The sequence below is a fragment of the Callospermophilus lateralis genome, chromosome 7, assembly GCF_048772815.1.
Source record: "Callospermophilus lateralis isolate mCalLat2 chromosome 7, mCalLat2.hap1, whole genome shotgun sequence".
Classification (NCBI taxonomy): Eukaryota; Metazoa; Chordata; class Mammalia; order Rodentia; family Sciuridae; genus Callospermophilus; species Callospermophilus lateralis.
In genome coordinates this window covers 129,410,546-129,431,074 of record NC_135311.1, presented here as the reverse complement: position 1 = coordinate 129,431,074, position 20,529 = coordinate 129,410,546, and the positions used below count along the sequence as shown (strand labels likewise).

The window sequence follows — 20,529 nt, the reverse complement described above, 5'->3', positions numbered from 1 at the left end:
GGGGCTGAGAAGTGACTCATTTTCCCCAGAGGACCCGGGTGGGGCTGAGCCAGGCTGGAGGAGCCTCTGGTCACTAAACCCGCCTCCCTGCTTTGGCTGATGGCCCCGGGCCCCAGGAGGACAGGGAACAAAGGGAGGCAGAGGTGCCGAGACAGAGCAGCAGGGGCGGGTGCCCCCTCCCTACCCAGCCCGAGTGTGTCACCGGGTGTCACCCAGCCTGCTCAAATAAAACCTGATGGAGAAGAAAAATTCCTCAGGACTTTCCTGAATGAGCTTTAGGGTTGACTCATGGCCACCTGGGGACATCGCAAAAACTCACACCTCACCAAAGAAGGAAGAGACGGTTCTCCTTTGGAAGCTCTTCAATGGTGGGTCAGAGCCGGGGAGAAAGGCTCATGTGCCTCGTTCTGGTTTTTGCTTTTTTTTTTTTTTGGTAGTTGTAGATGGACTGAATGCCTTTATTTGTGTATGTTTATGTGGTGCTGAGGATGGAACCGCAAGCTAGGCAAGCGCTCTGCCCCCGCACCCAGCTACAGCCCCAGCCCTGGTTTTATTCTTTAAAGGAACACACTACACCATGGGGGGTGGGGGGACTGACTGCAAAGTGCAATTGTGAGTATTGAATTCTGTTTCTTTGTTGGCTGACACTAAATGCAGCTCCCTAAAGGCCCAAGGGACACACACTGCTCCAGGACCTGCACCTGCACCCCAGCAGACCCTGCCTGAACATCTGCCCCAAGTGGGAGACAAGCCAGAGTCTCTGTTCTCAGGGATGCCCCCACTTCCCGCCCCAGGGAAAAGAAGCAACAGTGGCAATTAAAGGGCATGAGTGGCCCTGGGCAGGATGGCACCACCTTATTCAGCTGGGAACCTGCTCCCAATGTGGCCTGCCCCCGCCTCCCAAGGTCACCACCTGCTCCCCTCCAGAGCATCCCCTGCTGGGGTCCAGTAGGAGCTTCTCATCCTCTTCTGTTCACTTCCTTCCTCTTTGCTGCACGAGGCCTTTCTGAGCTGTAAGCAAAGCACCCTGAGTCTTGCAGGCGGATGCTCCCAGGACCTCCAGAACAGACTCTGGAATCAGCAAGGATTCTGGTGCTATCACCTCTCACCTGTGGGGCTTTGGCCTCATTCTCATTGCCTCCCCAAGCCTCAGCCTCCTCATCTGTTAAATGGGGGCACAGGCAGGATGTGATGGTACACACCTGTAGCCCAGCTATTGGGGAGGATGGGGCAGGAGGACCGCTTGAGTCCATGTGTTCAAGACCAGCCTGGGCAATTCAGCAAGACCCCCATCTAAGAAACACTGGGGACACATAAAACCCATCTCTTTAGAGTGAACCCGGATAGGAAACGAGTCTGTCTGTCGCCCAGCTCAGTTAAGGTCCCGCAGTGGGTCCCACCGCGTGCTCCAGGGAGCAGACCCGGAACAGATGGGGGAGGCAGTGAAGGGGGTGGCACAGAGTGCTAAGGAGGTGCTGGTTCCATCCTCTGGACTTCAGCTGAGGCTCGGGCATCCAGCTTCTGCATGAAGCCGCCGGGGGCTTTCTCCACCCAACTCATTCCCAAACTTAGTGCGCGGCCCCCAGTGCAGCTGAGGCCACGTCCTCAGCCAAACATAGACGCTTCCCCTGCACGGCTGCCGCGTGCGTGCCCCTCCTGAGCGAGGACCAAAAATACCCGTGTGCGGGGAGGTGGGAGGCTCAGAGGAGCCACAGAAATAGGGCAGAGGGAGGGGGTGGCAGGAGCAAGCACAGCTCTTGAATGCCTACTGTGTGTCAGGCTGGTGGGACACAGGACCCTGGGAGGCCGTGGGGGGGAGGTCCTAGACTCCTGGCCAGCTGGGGACCAGTCCCCAGAGAGGGGTGAGGCCCAGATCAAGGGTCCAGGAGGCTGAGGGGAGAGGAGGCTCCTGACACAGTGAGAAAAGGGAGCCCAGCCTCACGGGGTCCGAGTCCTAAAAAAATGGGGCTCAGATGCGGGTGGCCAGGTTGCTCCTGGGGAGCCGTGGCTGTCCTGGGGGCCAGGAAGAGATGCCTTTGCCCAGGGGGAGGAGGTTCAGGAGGCCCCCAGCCCCTAGTCACTTAACAGAGCCCTTTAGAGTCCCGCGGTCTGGGGAGGAAGCCTCTCTAACTCTCCCCCGTTAGGCGGGAGCCCAGCCCGCGCCAGGCCCAGGCTTTGGCCCGTCACCCTCTCCTCTCAGGGGGCAAGGGGCATCTCCGCAGAGCTCTGCAGGCCTGTTCTGCCCCAGGAGGGGCTGTTTGTGCACAGGAGGTCCAGCCCCGACCCCCACTTCTGTGGAACTCTGTGGAAGCCCGGGGAGGGCGGGGTCCCCAGGGCTCCAGTCTCTCCAGGGTCACAGAGGTCATGAGGAAAGAATTTGGAGGTCAGCGCACTGCCCTCCCCCCATCGGAGGCTTCAAAGCCAGAGCGGCTGTCCTCCCAGCATCCCGCTCCCCTGAAGCTGCAGGGAAGCAGGGGCGGGAGGGGGCAGCCACCAGAGGCCCGGGAGGGGCCTACGAAAGCAGCTGCTTGGACCTGGCTCCAGGCAGGAGGCTCCAACTCAGCATCTGAGCTCTGCTGTGTGACACCAGCAGCTCACAACGACCCTTCTGGGCTCTGCGCTCTCATCTGTCAAAGCCATGGGCGGGCGCCCGGCCCCAGCTCCATCAGTTACCAAGCCAATCGCCAGGCGCTATCAGCTGAGCCCGCTCCTCCATCTGGGTCCCCTCTCCCAGGCCAGCACCATCCTGAGCCCACTCCTGCCCCTCCCCCCAGCCTATCTCGCTGGCACCTGGGACCAGGCATGAGGTCAATAAGCGGCACAGGGGACCCTGCTAACCCTGCTCCCAGCCCTGCCAGATCCGGGCAACACCCCCACCCCATCAGTCATACGTTTTGGCTTTTTCTTCCTTTGACTAAAAGGGGTTTTTTAGTGTAGAAAAAAACAAGAAAATGAAGTCTTTGCAATAAAGAAATAAACAAAATAAAGTTTAAGTTTGAAAACACACACACACACAGCCCAGGGACAAAGTCCAAATCTCTCCTCGGTCTCTCTGCCCCTGCAGGGCCCAACCCTGGCCACCCCTCCGCTCAGCCTCACCTGGGTCACCGTTCCCTTGCTCTCTGCTCCAGCTCCATGGAACACACATGTAGGTCGCCCACCTCGGGGCCTTTGCAGATGCTCCTGTTCCCTTAGCTTAGCATCCTTTGCTCTCCATCTCACCTGGTTAACACACCAGCTCTCTCCTCCAGTGTTTCTTTCTCAGGGATCTTGTCCCTGCCCCTGCTCTCCGCCTGGGACGGCTCCTCTGACATCGGCTGACATAGCACCCTGGTCATAAAGAGGGACCTGCACAACTATCGAAGACCATGTCTCTTTGCTTACACCCAGTGTGCCTGGCACCCAGGGTGTCACAGTAGATGGTAGTTATTACCATTAGTTGTCCTCTGTTTACCTGCAGCAGTGGTTGGCACGGCTGGAGTCTGTCCTCTGGGGGACAGTATGCAAAGGTGGCCTCTGGAGCTGAGGCCCAGGTTCCAAACCCAGCTCTGCCACTAAGCTGTGTGGCTTTGGCAAGTTGCCTAACCTCTCTGAGCCTGTTTCCTCAGGCAATTGGTTTGTAATTGAACCGAATACCTTAGACACACAGGAGGCTGAGGCAGGAGGATCGAGTTCAAAGTCACCCTCAGCAACTCAGCGAGATCCTATTTCTAAAGAAAATACAAAAAAGGGCTGGGGATGTTGCCTAGTGGCTAAGCACCCCTGGGTTCAATCCCCAGTGCCAAAAAAAAAAGTCTCCATGTGACTGGTGGAAGTCACTCTCAGGACTTCTTGCCTCCCTTTGTACCAATTTCCCCTACCGGGAGGTGATCTGATGACCAAAATGACAAAAGAAAACACCCAGGACAGCGTTGAGCCCAGAACAGGCCTATAATATATTAGGATTTAAAGTGTGTTCTGAGGCCACCAGCGTCCGAACCAGATCCTGGACCCCACTGCAAAGGTGCTGACTCAGAATCTCGGGAAGGATGGCGAAGACACCTGTCAGCACCTGCGGTCCTCGGCGCCCTCCAGTGAGAACAGCTACAGGGCACACAGTGTGCCCGCTGGCAGTGCCCTGCAGGTCCTGGGTCCTGACGCCATACCACAGGGTTTCCAGGGGGACCGAGCATCTGTCCACACAGGTGCACGGCCTGTGGTGACCAGGGTTCTCTCTAACAGCTTGGAGCTCCAGTCCCTCCACTTGCTTAGCTGTGAGAAGCAGGACAGGTGGCTCGCCCGAGTCACCTTCAGAATGACAAGGAACAACCCCTACCTGCCAGGTTGTGGGGTGGTCTGAGCAGGTGCTTTATGCAAAGTCTACTCCAGGCCCAGGGCGGGGGGCAGGGCACAGTCACAAACAAACCAGGAAATGCTCCGGGGTCTCCCTGCCATAGGCACACCAGGGGTGAGGGCCCTGTGTGCTCGGGACACCTCAGTCCTGGGTAATTTTTTTTTTAAACTTTTAAAAAATGTTTTTTATGTTTATTTATTTATTTTCAGGTGGTGCTGAGGATCGAACCCAGTGCCTCACACCTGTGAGCCAAGGGCTCCACCACTGAGTCCCAGCCCTGGCCCCAAGTCCTGGATATTTAGATTGGAGACCCTCTTGCAAGTCCGGCCAGCCACCCTGCAGAAGGCGCTGGGAGCGGAATTCATGAGGCACAGAAGCAGGGACTGCGTGAAAAACAGCTCCTGGTTTTGGCCCCCCACTGAGTGACACAGAAGTCACATTTCCCAAGACCAGACTTTGCAGGGCAGCAGAGCGGAGCACCCGCTGTGGGTGAGAACACAGACCAGAGTCCCCTGGGTTAAACTGCCCTGAATGGTAAACTCCTACTCATCCTCCAAGACCCAACTTGTGGACTCCCTGCGCCTCGTTAGTTGTCCAGTCCCACCGGGCCTCACGAGGGCTCCTGCCCACCGCTTACCAAATACCATTTGGCAACTCCCCCCCCCCCGACTTGTTCACTGCTCCCACAGGCTGGGACTTCCTGGGGGACCCAGGCACCCCATGCTTGGTACTGGTTCAGCTGGAATCCCAGCCGTTCCCCTTCTGAGCTCCCCTTCCCCCAGCTAAGCGCTTCGCACCCTCTCTCTATCTTCCAGGGTTTGAATGTCAGACTCCCTTTCCTGAGGCCTACGTCGGCTCACCACAGAGCTGGGAACAGGAGGCCTCAGAAAGACCCTGTGTGAATCTCTCCCATGGAAGGTGAGGTGCTCTCTAGAGTCCCTGCGTGGCCGCCATCAGGGACAATGGAAAGCTCAGTTGCAGAGAAGGCGTGGGAGCATGAGGTTAAGGACCTGTCTACGTCTGCTGCTCACAGACGGAAGGTTCTACCAATTGCTCTGTGCCTCAGTTTCCCACCAAGAAAGGAAGGATAATAATAAACACCTTATAGGACTGATGGGAAGATTAAGTGACTTTATAACAGAATATTTAGCTCTGTACTTGGCAAACACTGAACAGACACCATTCTATTACTGCCAAGACCAATAAGCACCACAGGCAGGAAAACCCAGTGTAGTCAGAATGGATATTACCTAGGAATCAAGTGTCTCTGGTCCTAGGAAGACCAGTCCGAAGCAACCTGACCCGCTCTGGGCTGGTCATTTCTAACGGTGTCAGGGCCATTCTGCCCTACATCCCTCCACCAAATATGAGCTCGGTAAGGGCCGCACCCTCCCCTGCCTGTCCCCAGCACACAGTGGTGCAGGGCTGAGGGAAAAGCCTGCCAATCCACCCAGTAGACAAGTTCACAGTGTGACCTTGACCAAAGCCTCAAACACAGTCTCATTGGAATGGATTCTCCACTGCCCACAGTGCAGATCCCTAGAGAGCCGACCCCACCCTTCCCAGGTGCTGGGGATCAGAGTGAAAAGGCATGGGCTCTGTCCAGCAGAAAACTACCTAGTGGCAAATCACTTAACATTTATTAGGCACTTGCTGTATGGCAGGCACCCATCCTAGCACCTTATAAGATTTCGATCACTTATTTAAACAACTCTGAGTTTGATCCTATTTTGTTCACGCAGCAACAGAGGCCAAGGCTTAAGCAATTTGCCGACGGCCGCTCCGGTCCCAGGGATCTGGGAGTTCAGATGGGCGCGCGCGGCTGGGCCAGAGCTCCAGCTCCTCATCTGTCCGAGCACAGAGAATGAGAAAGAGCCAGCGAGTGCCTGAGAGGAGACAGGCCGGGGTGTGCAGAAATGCACGAGGGTCCAGGAGGTGCCCCAGAAAGCTTGGGAGAGCAGCTATGGAAAGAAGAATGGGCCTAGGGAGTCTGGGATCCAATCTGTCATTAGTGCCGCCCACTTTTTTGAGTCCACGCGCTCCAGGCCTGCCTGGGCGTATTTTCTCATTTAACATTTGCAATCACCAAGGGAAGCCATCATCCCCACTTCACAGACGGGAACCCGCAGGCTCAGAGGGAGACTCACCTGCCTGCTGATAAGCGGGGATCTGGGGCTGAAGTTCAAGTTGGCCCCATGGTCCCTGATCTGAACCACTTGATCACAGACAGGCAATGGGGACAAGAGGGAGAGACCAATGCAGGAAGAGAAGAGTGGGTGACAGTTTTGCCTGTCTGCCCCACGCTGAGGGTACAGTTCCAGCTCACATGAGCATGTGTGCGTGTTCTGGGGTGACGGAGGCAGTCAAGGGCCTGGGCAAAGGGTCTGTCCCTATAACGGAGAAGCAAACAGAACAAACTGCTGCAGATGGGCCAGGGACGGGGATCTCGCCTCCCTCCCGCCCTCCCTGCGCTCCTTGGGACTGGAGAGTGAGCAGGCAGCCACCCTCCCAGCTCTTCCCAGGCTTCGGTGACAGACCCCCCCTGGTATTCTCAGCTCCCATCACTGCGCACCTGCTGCACACACCAGCCCACGAGCTTCTCAGCTCCACACAAACCACCCGCCACGCCTCACAGTGCCACCACGAGGAGGGTTTTAGCTTCATCTTGGCCCACAGAGGAGGAAACTGAGGGTCAGAGATGGTCACCTGCTTCAGTCAGCTGGGACTAAGTGGCACTGTCTGGCTGCATCTAACCTGCCGTGTGGCCTCAGACAGAGTCCCTTTCCCCTTTTGAGTCCCAGCCTCTCCAGGAGGAAGTTGGTGTGGGCGATGCCAAAGACTCATTTCCACTCAGGCCTGTGAGCCCTTGTGGCCCCTGCCACCCTCCCCTGCCCACTGCTCTCCAAAGCCCAGCAGGACACCAAGTCACCACCCCGGACACTGAGGGACAAGGAAAGACAAAGTACTGTTTTTTGCCCAAACCAGCCCAGGACACCAGGAACCACAGAACCACAGGACTGCCTTGCCCCTGGCCATGGGAGCAGCAGCCCAGAGGGCAGAGGGGACAGGCCCCCATGCAGCTGGGTCTTCCTCTCCCTCGCTTCCCAGCAGGCAGGGTGCGCAGGAGCAGGGGAGGCAGGATCAGGCTCTGGGCCCTCCGGGTCTCTGGGGGCTGGGAGGGAGGTGACTCTGAGACCAGAGTCCTGAGGCTGAGTTCAAGGGGAGGTCTGGGGACAGGTCTGTGGCTCTGGAGGCAACTTCTGCCCACTCTGCCCTGTTGCTGGGAATGTCTGGAAGCATCTGGGAGGGAGGCCCTGTCCCCTCACTCCTGTCCCTGAAGTAGCTAAAATCCCAGATGTGGGGCCTCCTGGCCCTGAGGACAGGTGCACAGCGGAGGTCAGGCTCACCCCTCACTCCACCAGCCTCCCTGCCTCACTGCTGCCCCCTGCAGGCCACGCTCCACACGGCAGTCAGGGCCTCTGAACAGTCCACACTGAGTCATCTCCCTGGCGCCCTCCAGTGACTTCCCATCACTTAGAACAAAATGCCACCACCCCCAATTCCAGGCAAGGCCCTCCCTGACGGCCCCGTCATGCCCACCTCTTCCCACTCCCTGCCCCTCACCGCTTCTGCCCGGTCGCAAGTCCGTCCTTCTGCACTTGCTGGTTTTCCTGCCAGGAAGCCCCAGGACCTTGGATCTCAGCTTAGGCGCTGGCTCCTGCCCTCACACGGCCTGGAGCAGCCCGTCCCTCACTGCCACTCTCTAGGCACGGTCCTGTCCTCTCCGACGTGCTCTTTCTGGCTGGCCGATGTTCCCGTTTGGCCTCCTCCCCGGGGGCCGGGACCTGGCTGCCCGCTCGCTCGTCTCTGCAATGAGTCGGGGCCTCGTTGGGTCCCCACAGCCTGGCAGATGGGGATGCTGTCGCTCAGGGAAGTGGAGGGGACTGCTTGGGCCCTGGCCAAGAGGGTGGCAGGATTCGAACCCAAGGTGGCCTGGTGCCCAGGCGGTCTCTGGAGAGCCTCGCAGGGCAGTGTCCACATCCAGGGGCTCTCGCCCACAGGACACTCGCCCACAGTGACGCTCTCAGGGAGGGTACCAGGAGTGGAGCACCGCCCCACTGTCCCAGCGGTCCTCCTGAAGAGACCCGGCACCTCACCTCCCGGGCTCCACAGGCCTAACAGCAGCAGTGAGGAGGCAGCCATTCACCAGGCTGAGTCCCGGGAGGCCGCAGGTCCACCGCTCATCCTTCCTAAGGACCTGCCACCTGCACCAGCCTGCAGCGGAGGAACGCAGTCAGCAGGAGCCATTGGCACCGAGGGAGGGAGGCCACCAGACACCAGGGACTCCTCAGCCTCCCGGTGGGAGGAGACCGAGGATGGGGAGGGGGAAGGACAGCCCAAGGCCACAGAGCCTAACAGTGGTAGGCCCCATGGCTGGGGACTCTAGCGCCAGGACCCCTGAGAGCGCCAGGTGAAGCAGAGGCTCAGCGTGGGACAGAATGCAGCTGGGAGCTGCCAGGCGCTGGGGACAGGAAGGCTGGAGTGGGGTTGAGGCCCTGGGGCAGGGAAGGCCCTCAGATTCCCTCCTGCCTCCAAGCATCCACTGAGCTGGAGGAGAGAGGAGACCCATCTGCTCTGTGTCCCTGGGGCAGCTCCCAGGAGGGTCAGACTCAGGCCACCTGCACAACGGCCAGTTCCCGCTCCTGGCTATGCACCAGGAGACAGGGGTTACAGGTCTGCAGAGACCCCTAAGAAGGCCACCGCAGCACCAGACTGAGCCAACCCAATGTCATCCACCAATACTGCCACGTCCATCCCCCAACACACTCAGCCTAAAGAGAGCAGAGGACGGAGCCCACGCCCCTGGGATGGGCCTCAGAAACGGTGCCACCTGCCACTGAAGGAAACCAGGCATGAACGGCGCGGCGCGCTGCGTGGACCAGGCAGACAGCGCTTCAAACCAGGCCAGCCAAGGGGACAGCAAGGGCAGGGGACTGGCGAAGGGCCACATGGGGATTGGGGAAATGTTCTGCGCTTTGGTCCAGTGGTGTGCAGGTGTGCCCTCACTCCGGCAGAACGCACACTCTGTCCTGGGGAAGGCGCCGGCCGCCAGCCACAGCAGCAGACTGCCATGGAGCCCCGTGGGCCAGCCAGCGCCCATCTTCCGAAGCACTTCAGATGAAACCCTCCCAACAAAACAGGCGGCAACCACTCAGAGAGGGGACAAGTTGTCCCAAGTGACACAGCAAAAAGTGACGCAGCCAGGCTTGAATCTGGGCCCACTGCAAAAGACCTCCAAGGCCCTCTCCTACTACCCCGGCAGCCCCCTGTCCCCATCCTGCCCTGTCCACACTCTGGGCTGCCAGTCCTCCCCACAGCTGCCCTCCTCTCCAGGGCTGGGAACAGGAGCTTGTGCGAAAGAGCAGCTTAGGAAATGCGTCCTTCCTCCCCTTCCCGCTCCCTCCGCCCTCCCTTGCTCCTCTCAGGGCACATCTCTGAGGTCATTTCAGCCCTGGACCTCAGCCCAATAAGAAGGGACTCCAAAGACTGGGCAGCTGGGGACAGGGGCGGTGCTGACTAGGGGTCTTTCTCCACCCCTGGGATCCCCCAGCCCAGCCTGTGGCCCCAGAGTAGCAGGAGGGCTTGAGGTTAGAGTCCCCACCCTTGGCTCTGATTCCCAAGTGACGCAACCCAGCGTCTGGATTCAGAGAGTCATAAAATGTTTATTTGGAATAACAACTACCACCACCATTGGTCCCTCTCCTCTCCTGTGCCAAGAGCTCGCTGGGTACGGCAAGTAGGCGACAAGCCTCCAAAGCAGGTGCCCTTGGGATCCCACTTACAGATGAGGAAACCGAGGCTCGAGGCTGTGCCACAGCACTGGGCTCGTCACCCTACACGTCACTCCTGAAAACAGCCCTTGCGTTGGTCCATCCCAGCCGTGTCATTTTACAGATGGGAAGACTGAGGCCCGGGAAGGGAAGTGCTTGGTTCAGGGTCACATCAAACGTTAGTGGCCCAGCTTGGGCTGGAAGGCAGGTCCCCACCCTTGGCCTTGCTCTCAATGGCCAGACCTGAGCCAGGAGCAGGCCACGTGCACCTGGCTGGGCGTTGGAGGCAGCAGGGAGGTGGGAGGCTCGGGTTCCAGCCAGAGGTAAATATTGACATGACTGTGTTTACACGGTAACTGGACTCCTCCTGGCTACTGCCTCCTTTCTCCCAGCCAAGGAGGGAAGGAGTCTGTGGGGAGAGGAGGCTTGTGGGCCTGGGGCATGTGGTCAGAAAGCCCGGGACATCCACAGCTGGGGGGCCTGGAGTCCGGAAGATGGGGGTCACAGGCCTGGGTTTGAGCCCTGGCCCTGCCAGTGGGTTCCAAGACACTCAGTGAATGGGGACGAAAGGGCTTTCTAACTGTCACAAGCACAAAGGTCAAAGATAAATAATCAGCAGCTCAGCCTGGCCAGCGTCCACCCTGTCCACCCCGTTAGCTCCTGAGAGCTTCATCCCTGTGGGGAGGGGTGGGCTTTCCCAGGAAAGTGGAGTTTCACTAAATCTAGTGGCACCCTGGGGTGAGGCCAGAGCTCTGAAGAATGGCGCTGCCTCACGCCAGCCCCTGGCTCCTGAGAGGCTCCTGGCCTCAGCTTTGGCTTCCACAACTCCAAAAGTGGCTGCTGCCTGGGGTTGGTGCAGCAATCAGGGAGATTACTTTGTTTGTTTGTTTGTTTTGAGGGATTGAGAATCCAACCCAGGGCTCCTCTACTGCTGCTCTACATCCCAGCCCTTTTCAGTTTTTATTTTGAGACAGTTCCTTGCTCAGTTGCAGAAGCTGGCCTCAAACTTGCGATCCTCCTACTTCAGCCTCCCAAGTCACTGGGATGATAGAGTGCACCACCACGCCCGGCAAAGGGCACATTCAGGTGCCAGGCAGGCGTGTGGTAGGTGCTCCTTTCACCCCTCAGTCTTCCCCCGCACACATCCCATGGCTCCCAATCTCCCTTTAGCAGAAGCATTCTGTGCTTAGCTCCCTCAGCTGATTCCCTGAATCAGCTGGGCCCTGATGTCAGCCCCTCCCTCAGCTGATTCCCTGAATGTTCTCCAGAAATTAGCTCCTCTATGTATTACCCCCCCAAGCCCTGTGGGGGGAGGGGAGCCATTCCTAGGCTTGTCAGGGGCCAGGACAGGCCTGCAGACACCCCAGCCACCCTGACCTGCAGGGCCCCGAGACAGCGGAGACTCCCAGCGCCATCGTGATGCTGGGGCTGCAGGGTGCCGCTCCTCACTGCCTGCTGACGTGGCTCTGGAAGGGCGGACAGCCCCCCATTCTTATCTGGATGAGTGAAGCACCTAGGGGCATTGCCGCGAGCCGGGATGGCTTCCCTGATGCATGCCCTGGCGGGAGGCCTGCAACTGCACCCCGGTTGGCGCCTGGTGTTGTCCTGGTGGGAACTTGTCCCCCTACTAAGCTGCGGTTCCCTGAGGCCCGAGTCTGCTCCAGGCCGAGGGAAGGAAGGTGGGGGGGGGAGGCCGGGGCCCACAGGGGAAGGGGCTGCAGGGACCCTGGGATCCTCGTCTTCACGGCCCTCTAGGCAGCGTGATGGAGTGGCGTGGGGGTGCAGGGGCAGTGCCCTGTGACCGACCACCGGTGTCCCCCTAGGCCCCTCTCGTGGCCTCCTAACTGCCCCCTACCAATCCTGTCCTCAGGTACCCTCTCTGCTCCCCTGGCTCCGCATGTCTCCTTGGCAGCAGTAACTACACTGGTCATTTCCTGCCCACATCGGCCTGTCCCCAGCTGTGGCAGAGAGACCACGCTGCCCTCCATGCTGACCCTGATCCCAGCGCCGTGTTGCGCCAGGCACTTGTTGGTGAATACATGAACGAAGCACCTTGGCCGTGGCCCGGGCACTGGCCTCGCCAGCTGAGAAGACACTGAGCAGAGGCACAAAAGGTCGTCACCATTTGCTGAAGGTCCCCCTCCCTGTAACCCCCAGAGCGTGGACTTCAGCTAAGCCACGATCTCAGCTCAGGCCAGTGCAGTGCCGCTGACCCCAGGGCTTTGCACCGGAGCAGCTCCTCGCCTGCCAGGGACGAGCCCCTCGGCTGCTGGCGGGAAACGAGGACTCACCCCTCAACACAAAGCGACAACATCCTTACTTACCCCAAACCTAGCAATGCCGGGAAACTTGATAACCCGGTTACCAGACAGGTGCTGGCTGCCCAAGTGGCTGAGGCTCGACTGTGGCCGGGCGTGCGGCCGCCCTCCTACCTTCAAACCATAACCTTGCCCCTCGTGTTTTTAATAGTGTCCACACCCATTGTGTCCTCACAATGGTACCCCAAGAAGCGGAGCAATCTGCCCCCCTTGGTAGGGAAGGTGCACAGACAGGGAGGGTAGCTGACCCAAGGTCACACAGCAAGTTGGTAGTTCGACAGGATTCAAACTCAAACTCGGGCCCTGGACCTGTCCTCAATTCCACCACTGGGTGTAAAGATGACCCGCAGCTCTTAGGCCCCAGCTTGGAATGGGAAGGCACCGTGCGGGCAGAGGGGAAGCTGCGCTGGTCTCCTTCCCTGGAGCCTGCCTGTCTGGCTCACGGCTCACACACCCAGGCGATGGGTGCCTGTCCTGGCGCACTGTGCCCTGGCAGCCTCCCACACCTCTTTGTGCCTGATGTTGGGAGGTCTGAGGACAGCCAGAGGCAGGGGGTGCAAAAAGCCACTTCATCCCCAGCCTGCACGGAGGTGGGGTGGGTCCACTGAGGGTTTTTTTTTCTTTTTAATAATGTTATTATATTTTTATGCCTTTATTTTATTTATTTTTATGTGGTGCTGAGGCTGGAACCCAGGAGCCCCAGCCCAGCCCCTCCTCTGAGTTTTAAGATCAGTGCTGACTCCCTGCCACGGGGTAGAGACCTGGTGGGGAGCGGAGCTTGGGGGAGTCGGGCAGCAGAGCAGGAAGCAGCCCACACGGTCAGCCAAGGAGCCCCATCAGGACCCAGGGCCAGGGGAACCTTGGCCATGCTGGAGGGGAAGGACACTAGGCTTGGTGGAAACCCACAGAGCAGGAGATCCAGGGGCAAACGCTGTGGCAGTCCTGAATCGCCCCCACCTCAGGAATGACAGCCCAGGGACCCCTGTTTGGGGAAAAGCTAAATGACAGGGGCCAAGGAAGCCTGTCACAGGTGGTGTGTCAAGGATCCACCCTGGGACCTCCACTCAGCCTGCTGCACCCTGCTCTCTGCCCCTGCACCCCTCTGCCCGCTTACCCCCCTCTTCCTGGCTCCCTCACACACTTGCCAGGCCAGCTCCATCCTGGGCTTTCAGAGCTCCATGTCACTCAGCTCCTATGTCACCCAGGTCCCCGAACTGGGATGAATTTTCCAATTCACAGGCCACCTGCTCAGTGATGCCTTCTCTCATCTCTCCAGCCAGAAGTCAGCCCTCTCCTGGGTGATACTGCCACCTCTCCTAAGGATATGCCACATAGCCTGAGGACCAGGTAGACATTGAAGGACTGGTGGATGCTCTCTTAACATGGCATTTCAGTTTTTTCTTCCCCTGCACAAGGTTGGTATATAATAAGTGCTCAATAAATCTCTGTTGAATGACACACAAAATATTGTCTACATATCACTGTCCTCTTCTCCTCACATCATGATAAACATTAATCCTTCTTCCAGACTATCAAACAGGTCAGACATTAGGTAGAACTTCCCAACCTGAGCTCAAGGTTGTAAAAGTAAGGAAACTAAGCTATATCCAAGCAAAACATTCTCACTTGGGTTATCTCAACCAATCTCCATGTCATCCCTAGAAGATAAGACTTATCATCTCCTGTCATTGATGAGCCAAGTTGTAACTCAGGGAAAAATGGTGCAACTTGACCAAAGTCCCTGTGGGGAAGTGGAGGAGCTGGAACTCGAACCCAGACCTGTTTGATGCCAGAATCTGGAATCTTCCTGATGGGCTGGGAGGCTTCTCAGATGTGAGGTTCTGGAAAGTGTCACCAAGGCTAGGTGGGGACCTCTCCCTCTTCCTCTTTATGATGGTTTTTAAGGAGGAAAAAAGACTTCCTTCCATGTAACTTAGGTCAGAGTGGGCTTGAAGGCACATGGGTGACATGATCTCACAGACTCACCCTCTTTTATGACTCATATTTTAAGACTTTGAATCAAGTGCTGGTCCACGGGTAACGCACCCTGACAGTGAAACTGACCAAGCAGAGCATTCCTGTGGGATTCTTAAATCAGAGGTAGGTGGAGTCCAAGACCGTGTCTGGGTGCTTTGGCAGGTAGAATAAAGCCACAGTTCTCTAAAGAGGTAGGTGGTGGAACAGAGGAGGAAGATTCTAGTTGGTGCATAAGGAAGAAAATTCTAGAAGTGATTGACAGGGAAAGGGAGTTTGTCAGGAGTCTCTTGGAGCTGAGCAGAGCAGGGAGTGGTCCTGGGTAGTCACTGGGGGCTCTTCAGCTGTTCCCAGTGTGCCCCTCAGTCTTGGCAGCAGCATCACAAGAGAAATAGACGAGCTGCATCCCTGGGACTGTCATCCACCATCACTGGGACGTGCTCTCCTGGGGCCTGACCTGATGCCTTGTGCCTACTGCAGAGGGCACAGAACCTGACCGGCAGGCGACAGAATCAGAGGGACTTGCCCATTGGAAAAAGGCCAAAGAGAAGCAGGTGGCCTCTTCGTGGTGATGGAGAGGAAATCTCCAGGCCCTGGAGAGGTGACCAAAGGCCTTGGCTCTGGGCAGGAGCCAACTCCCTCCAGACAACGACAATGTTGGATCAGCCTGGACCAAAAGGATTTCCCTGAGGGCTTCAGGGACCCGCATGAAACTTCCTCCCCTTGGTCCCCCTTGTCTCTGGTGCCTCTGCCCATCCCTGCCAGCACCTGGCCCCTCCTCTGAAGACTCTTGCTGGGAGACGCTGGGGAGACCAGACCTCTGGACGTACAGCCTCCAAGTGCCCCTGGTCTCTGACAGCCTCCAGCCTGGCCTGGCCACAATCACCAACCCTTATGCCACAGCGGGATCAGCAGTCCCGGAGTGTCCCAGTCTAGCCCTGCGAATGCTCTGGGTGCAGCCACACACCACTTCCCAAGTGGAGCCCCAGAACGCCCCCAGCTTTCCGGACACTCAGGTCCAGGTGGATTCGGACGCCTCGGAATCACCACCACCCTTAAACCCGACCCAGCCCTCCGCCAAGGGTCTGCACGCCAAGCAGGGTGAAAGGACTTCCGGATGCCCCAAAACAGACCGCACCAACGGTCCCCAAGCCGAAACGGCCACCGCGAGTCCTCCCCACCCAGCCCGGGCCAGCTGCCCAGAACCAAGCTCCGCGCCACCGGCCTCAGGCCATGAAGCCAGCGCGGGGCGTGGGGCACGGGGCGAGCCGAGCCCTGCCCGGGCGTCCCTCGGCTCCACGCTCCCGAGGGCCGAGCGGGGGCTGCACTGCAGCGGGCGCCCAGCCCCCGCGAGTCGGGCGGGCCCGGGTGCCATCCGCGGCGGCCGGCGGAGACCGTCGAGGCTGGACCGGAACAGTGCGCAGGCTGGAACCGCACTCACCATAGCGCGCGTGCTCGGCTCCGGCCCGGCTCGGGCTCCCGGCTCGCGGCTCCCGACTGGCGGCTGCGGCTCCGGCTCCGGCTCCGGCTCACGCTCTGGCTCCCGGGGCGCTGCGCAGCTCGGACGGCGCAGCTCGGACGGCGCGGCTGGACTGCCCCGGCCGCGCGCCTGGCTCCCCGCGGGCGAGCGCGCGGCTCCGGCGCCCACTCCCGGGAAGGCGGGGCCCGCCGCGGGCCAATGGCGGGGCGCGGGAGCCCGGGCCCGGGCGGCGCAGCCAATCACACGCGGAGGCCGGACTCCCCCTCCCGCCCCCCCGCGAGCCCCTTAACCCTTGGCGCGCCGGGAGCTCGAGGCCCGGGCTGCCTGGGGACCTCGGAGGGCCGGCGCGGGCTCCAGCCTCCGGCTTCGGGGTACAGAGTCCAGACCCGCCGAGACTGGCTTTGAGCGCAGGAGGAGTCGGGGAGAGGCTGTGTGGTGTCCGGTGCGGGGCGCGGGAGTCTTGGCGACCTTTGTCTCCTGCCTGGCGCCTGCACTGGAGTATGACCCGGGGCTCTGCAGCTGCGTGTGTGTGTGTGTGTGTGTGTGTGTGTGTGTGTGTGTGAGAGAGAGAGAGAGAGAGAGAGAGAGAGAGAGAGAAGGGGGAAGGGATGGATTCCGCGTGCCTGTGTGTTTATGTGTGAAGGAAAGACAGACGGCTATATTTGGGGATTGTTACTGCACGTGTGTGTGTGTGTGTGTGTGTGTGTGTGTGTGTGTGAGAGAGAGAGCTTGAGAGAGGGACGAGTGGGTGTGGGAGGGAAGCAGAGAGGAGCGCGGGCTCTCCAGGCGTGTGCATTGGTAGATTCAGCAGAGAAACTGTCTCTACATGTATATTGTGTAGGTGCAAGTGAAGCAGGAAAAATAAAACAGAAAACAAGCGTCTCTGTATATTTTTATGATGTGTAATTTGTACATTTGCATTATGTTGTGTATGCACGTGGGTGTGGTGGAAAGAGACTTTGTGTCTCTTTTGTAATCAAAAAGAGAGCAAATCCCTGTGGGTTTTTTCACGTCTCTTGTGCATGTGTGTATGTGCACACAGGAGAGGGACGTGGTTAGGATTTGCTACAACTTTGTGTGTGGCCCAATTTGTGAGACAGAGGGAGAAAAACATTGTGTGTGCCGTGAAAGCATTGAGCATTTATTGTGTCTGTTTCACCATCCTCTATATTTGTGTTAAGAAACTAATGTGGAGCTGGCATGATGAGTACCTGTTAAGGAAAGCAAACGCAGCCTGGAGGAATTGGGACTTGGGTTTTGAAGCATGACTAAGAGTTTGTGAGCTCCGAAGGAGAGACCTGGGAAGTCTTGCCTACTCCCCACAGGGGACGAAGGGTTGAACTGGCTGGGGATGTCAGTGGACTGAGGAGAAAAGAGAACCTCCTACTGGGAGGGAGCAGTAGAAGCAGTTGGCTGGACCCTTGTCCAGGAACTAGCCCTGAGTGACCCTGGGAATATCAGGGAGAGAAGAGCTAGGCGCAGAGTCCTGGGCAGCTGGTATGAGGACCCGGAGGTGGGGAGGGGCTCTGAGCAAATAACTCTCTGCAGCACTGGCCCCCTCTCTTTGGCAGCACTCAGAATTCTTCACTGTAGAGGGAAGGACACGGCCAGGAGGCGTGTGGAGTGCCACAGGTAGGGAGCAAGGTGAAGAGCAGAGGGCCACCCAAGCCACTCACTGGGCTGGCAGCAGAACCAAGGCCTCCCAACACCAAGCCAAGTCTCTTCCGTCCCCCAGGCTGCCCTGGGAGACGCAGTCCCTGGTCTTAGGCGGCTCAAGGGGAAGCACTTGAAGTTTGCTGCCAACTCTGACGCTTACCTCTGTCTCCTTGGGGTCCTCAGAGGTCATCTCCCCCAAAGCTCTCTGGGAACACCAGCTGTAGTAGGCGTTGAGCATTTATTGTGTGCCAGACATTTATCATTTGGTAGGTGCTTTGCGGCATTTTCTTAATGATTCTGACGATTCTATACTACAGATGTTATGATTCCCATAATATCCCATGGCCACCCACATCCACATTGCGGGTGGGAAAAATCAGTGTTCAGAGAGGGAAAGTGATTTGCTCCAGGAGACACAGCTATTCTGAAGGGATTCTCATCTGCTGGCCTCCTGCTTCTGCTCAACATTCATGCCCTCTCGGACCGACACATGGTGATTGTGTGTTGGGAGAACATGTTTCCCTGATTAGACTCCTAGAGATGAAGAGCTACTCCAGCCTCTGGTCACAGCGATTGCTCAGTCAGAGAGCATCAGGGCTCAAACCGGCAGAGAAGCCGGTTTAATCTGGTCAACCAAAAACAAAGAACTCTCTTGTCTATATAACTACAAAGTACAAGGGAAAGCTAGCTTTAGGCATGGCTCCTTGAGGGGCTCAGACGACGCCATTAGGATTCAATACCCTTCGCTCCATGTCTCAGAACAGCTTCCTTTTCTCCTGGCCTGTTTTTGGCCGTTCTCGCCTCATGATGACAAGGTGGCTGCCAGCAATACCAGGCTCACATCCTACTGCCTCAGCACCTCCAACAGAAACAGGGATTGATTTTTCCCAATAGTTCCAACAACATTCCCCAAACCAAGACTCATTGGCTCTCATTGAGACATGTGTCAATTCCTTGGCCAATCACCAGGACCAAGGGTTCTGATTGGTCAGACCACTCAGCGCGGGACCCTCTGAGGTGACCTAGCCCATGGTGTGGTTGGGGTCCAGTTTCTAGCTTTCCCAGCCTTAAGACTCACCAGGATCCAAAAGGAATAGCCCAGAATTTGCAAAGAGGCTCACTAGTCAGTACGTGGTGACAGCTGATATTGGTGTCATTCTAACTCTGCTCGGCCTGTTACCCTGTACGGAATAGGTGCTCCGTACTGTCTAGCACACAGTGGGTCCTCAAGGCCTCCCTTTTGGTTGGCTGATTTTTTTTTTTAACTGATGCCACACGTGTGCCAAGTCAGTCAGCTCCCGGCCAACCTGGGCAGCCCAAGGCGTGCAGATAGAGTGAGACGCAGAAGAGATTTTAATTTTGTTTTGTTTTCATAACTTAAATGAAACTATGATCAAAGGGCTCCTGGCGAAATCACTGGACTGTCCAGGGACTGACACTAGCCTGGCTGAGGGGACATAGTCAGGAAGACATGAGGAGGAGGTTGGCAGGGGAGGGCACCAGCTCCAGACCAACTGGCCCCCTGCTCAGGGCATCAGGAGGGGCCTCCCAGACCTGATGGGGCCATTTCCTGGACTCACCCCGCCCCGCCCAGAGGTAGCCAGCTCTCCCCTTGCCTCACCCCGGGACCTGGTGTGAGCCTGGGGCCTGGATGTCCCGACTGGGTCACCCCTCTAGCTTCTGGGGTCACCAACTTCTCTGAGGGAAGGACACAGCCAGTTGAGCTTCAGGGAGGAATGAGATTCCTGAGGCCCAGGACGGCTGTTGTTCATCAAGTCTACCCTGAGCCCATCCTGGGTTCTCAAGACTCGTACACACACACGGGCTAGGTTCAGGGTACCCACTCCACCTGCACCTGACTTGCTGTTTATGCCGTTCCTCCCTCTGCCCTGGTTTCCTGACTTAACTTTTGAAAAAAAAAAAATTAGGGGTTGGGGGTGCAGCTGGGGCTGGAGCCCTTGCCCAGCTGTGAGAGGGGTCTCGAGGCCCTGGCTCCATCCCCTGCACCGCAAAGGGAGAGAGAGCTCTGTTTCCCTGATCTCAGATACAACACCTACTGTGCCAAGAAGGCAGAGATGAACAGGGGGAAGAGGAGCCCCCGCCACCCCGCTCCCCGGTACCAACCTCCACAGCCTCTCCCTGCCATGTGCACTTGGCTGCGCTGACAGACGTCTGTCCGTTTGGAGAGGAAAGCCGTCAATAACCCGTGGCCAGCTTCCCTCCCTCCCTGCCTCCCCCAGGAAGGAAACCCGGTGGTCCAGCAGCCCCAGCCCTGCCCCATCCTGTGGGTCTCCTGGGGCGGAGGGCGGGGGGCTCAGAGGGAATCAGGACACGGCCTTGGGGGCTGCTCAGCGTGCCAGGGGGACAAAAGGGTGACGAAGGGAAAGAGGGAGAAGCCAGCAGGAAGGGATTGGGGAAACTTTTATTGAGATTCTGGATGAAATCCGCTTTAACATTCTCAAAAAAATTGGGCAAATATTTAAATTATTTTTCAATGATCGCCCCCCCCCACACCAGGAGGAGCTAGTGTTTCTAATAGAGCAGGGACTTGGACTGGGCTCACCGCGTCTCCGCTTTATCCAGATTACTTTTTTTATAAACGAAAACTGAGATTACATCATAAAAATAAGTGCTAAAATACATTGCCTTCACACTATATGCCAGACGCTGTGCTAAGAACTCTTGTGAACTAATTTATTGACTTCTACAATAGACCAAAGGTGGGGGGAAGATCACTATCATCCCATTTTATGGAGGAGGAAACTGAGGTTCAGAGACGTAAAGCGATTTGTTCAAAGTCACACAGCTGGCCAGTGGGGAACTGGGACGAGCCAACTTGTGTATGATTTCTTATCTTTCTGGGAAATGTCTGTTTTAAAATGCTGTTTTTTTTGTAAGGTGATTCAAATCCATTCTGTGGTTGGGTGGGGATGTATA

At 57.7% G+C, this 20,529-nt stretch overlaps 1 protein-coding gene across 1 annotated transcript in view; it reads right to left on the bottom strand.

The window, feature by feature from the left end:
• Positions 1-16,080, bottom strand: part of Ece1 (endothelin converting enzyme 1) — a 95,870-nt gene extending 79,790 nt beyond the window's left edge. Inside the window, exon 1 of the mRNA XM_077109973.1 lies at positions 15,898-16,080. Coding sequence (XP_076966088.1) covers positions 15,898-15,900 — 3 coding nt within the window. The 5' untranslated portion in view covers positions 15,901-16,080. The remainder of the gene's footprint in view (positions 1-15,897) is intronic.
• Positions 16,081-20,529: the final 4,449 nt, after the last annotated feature.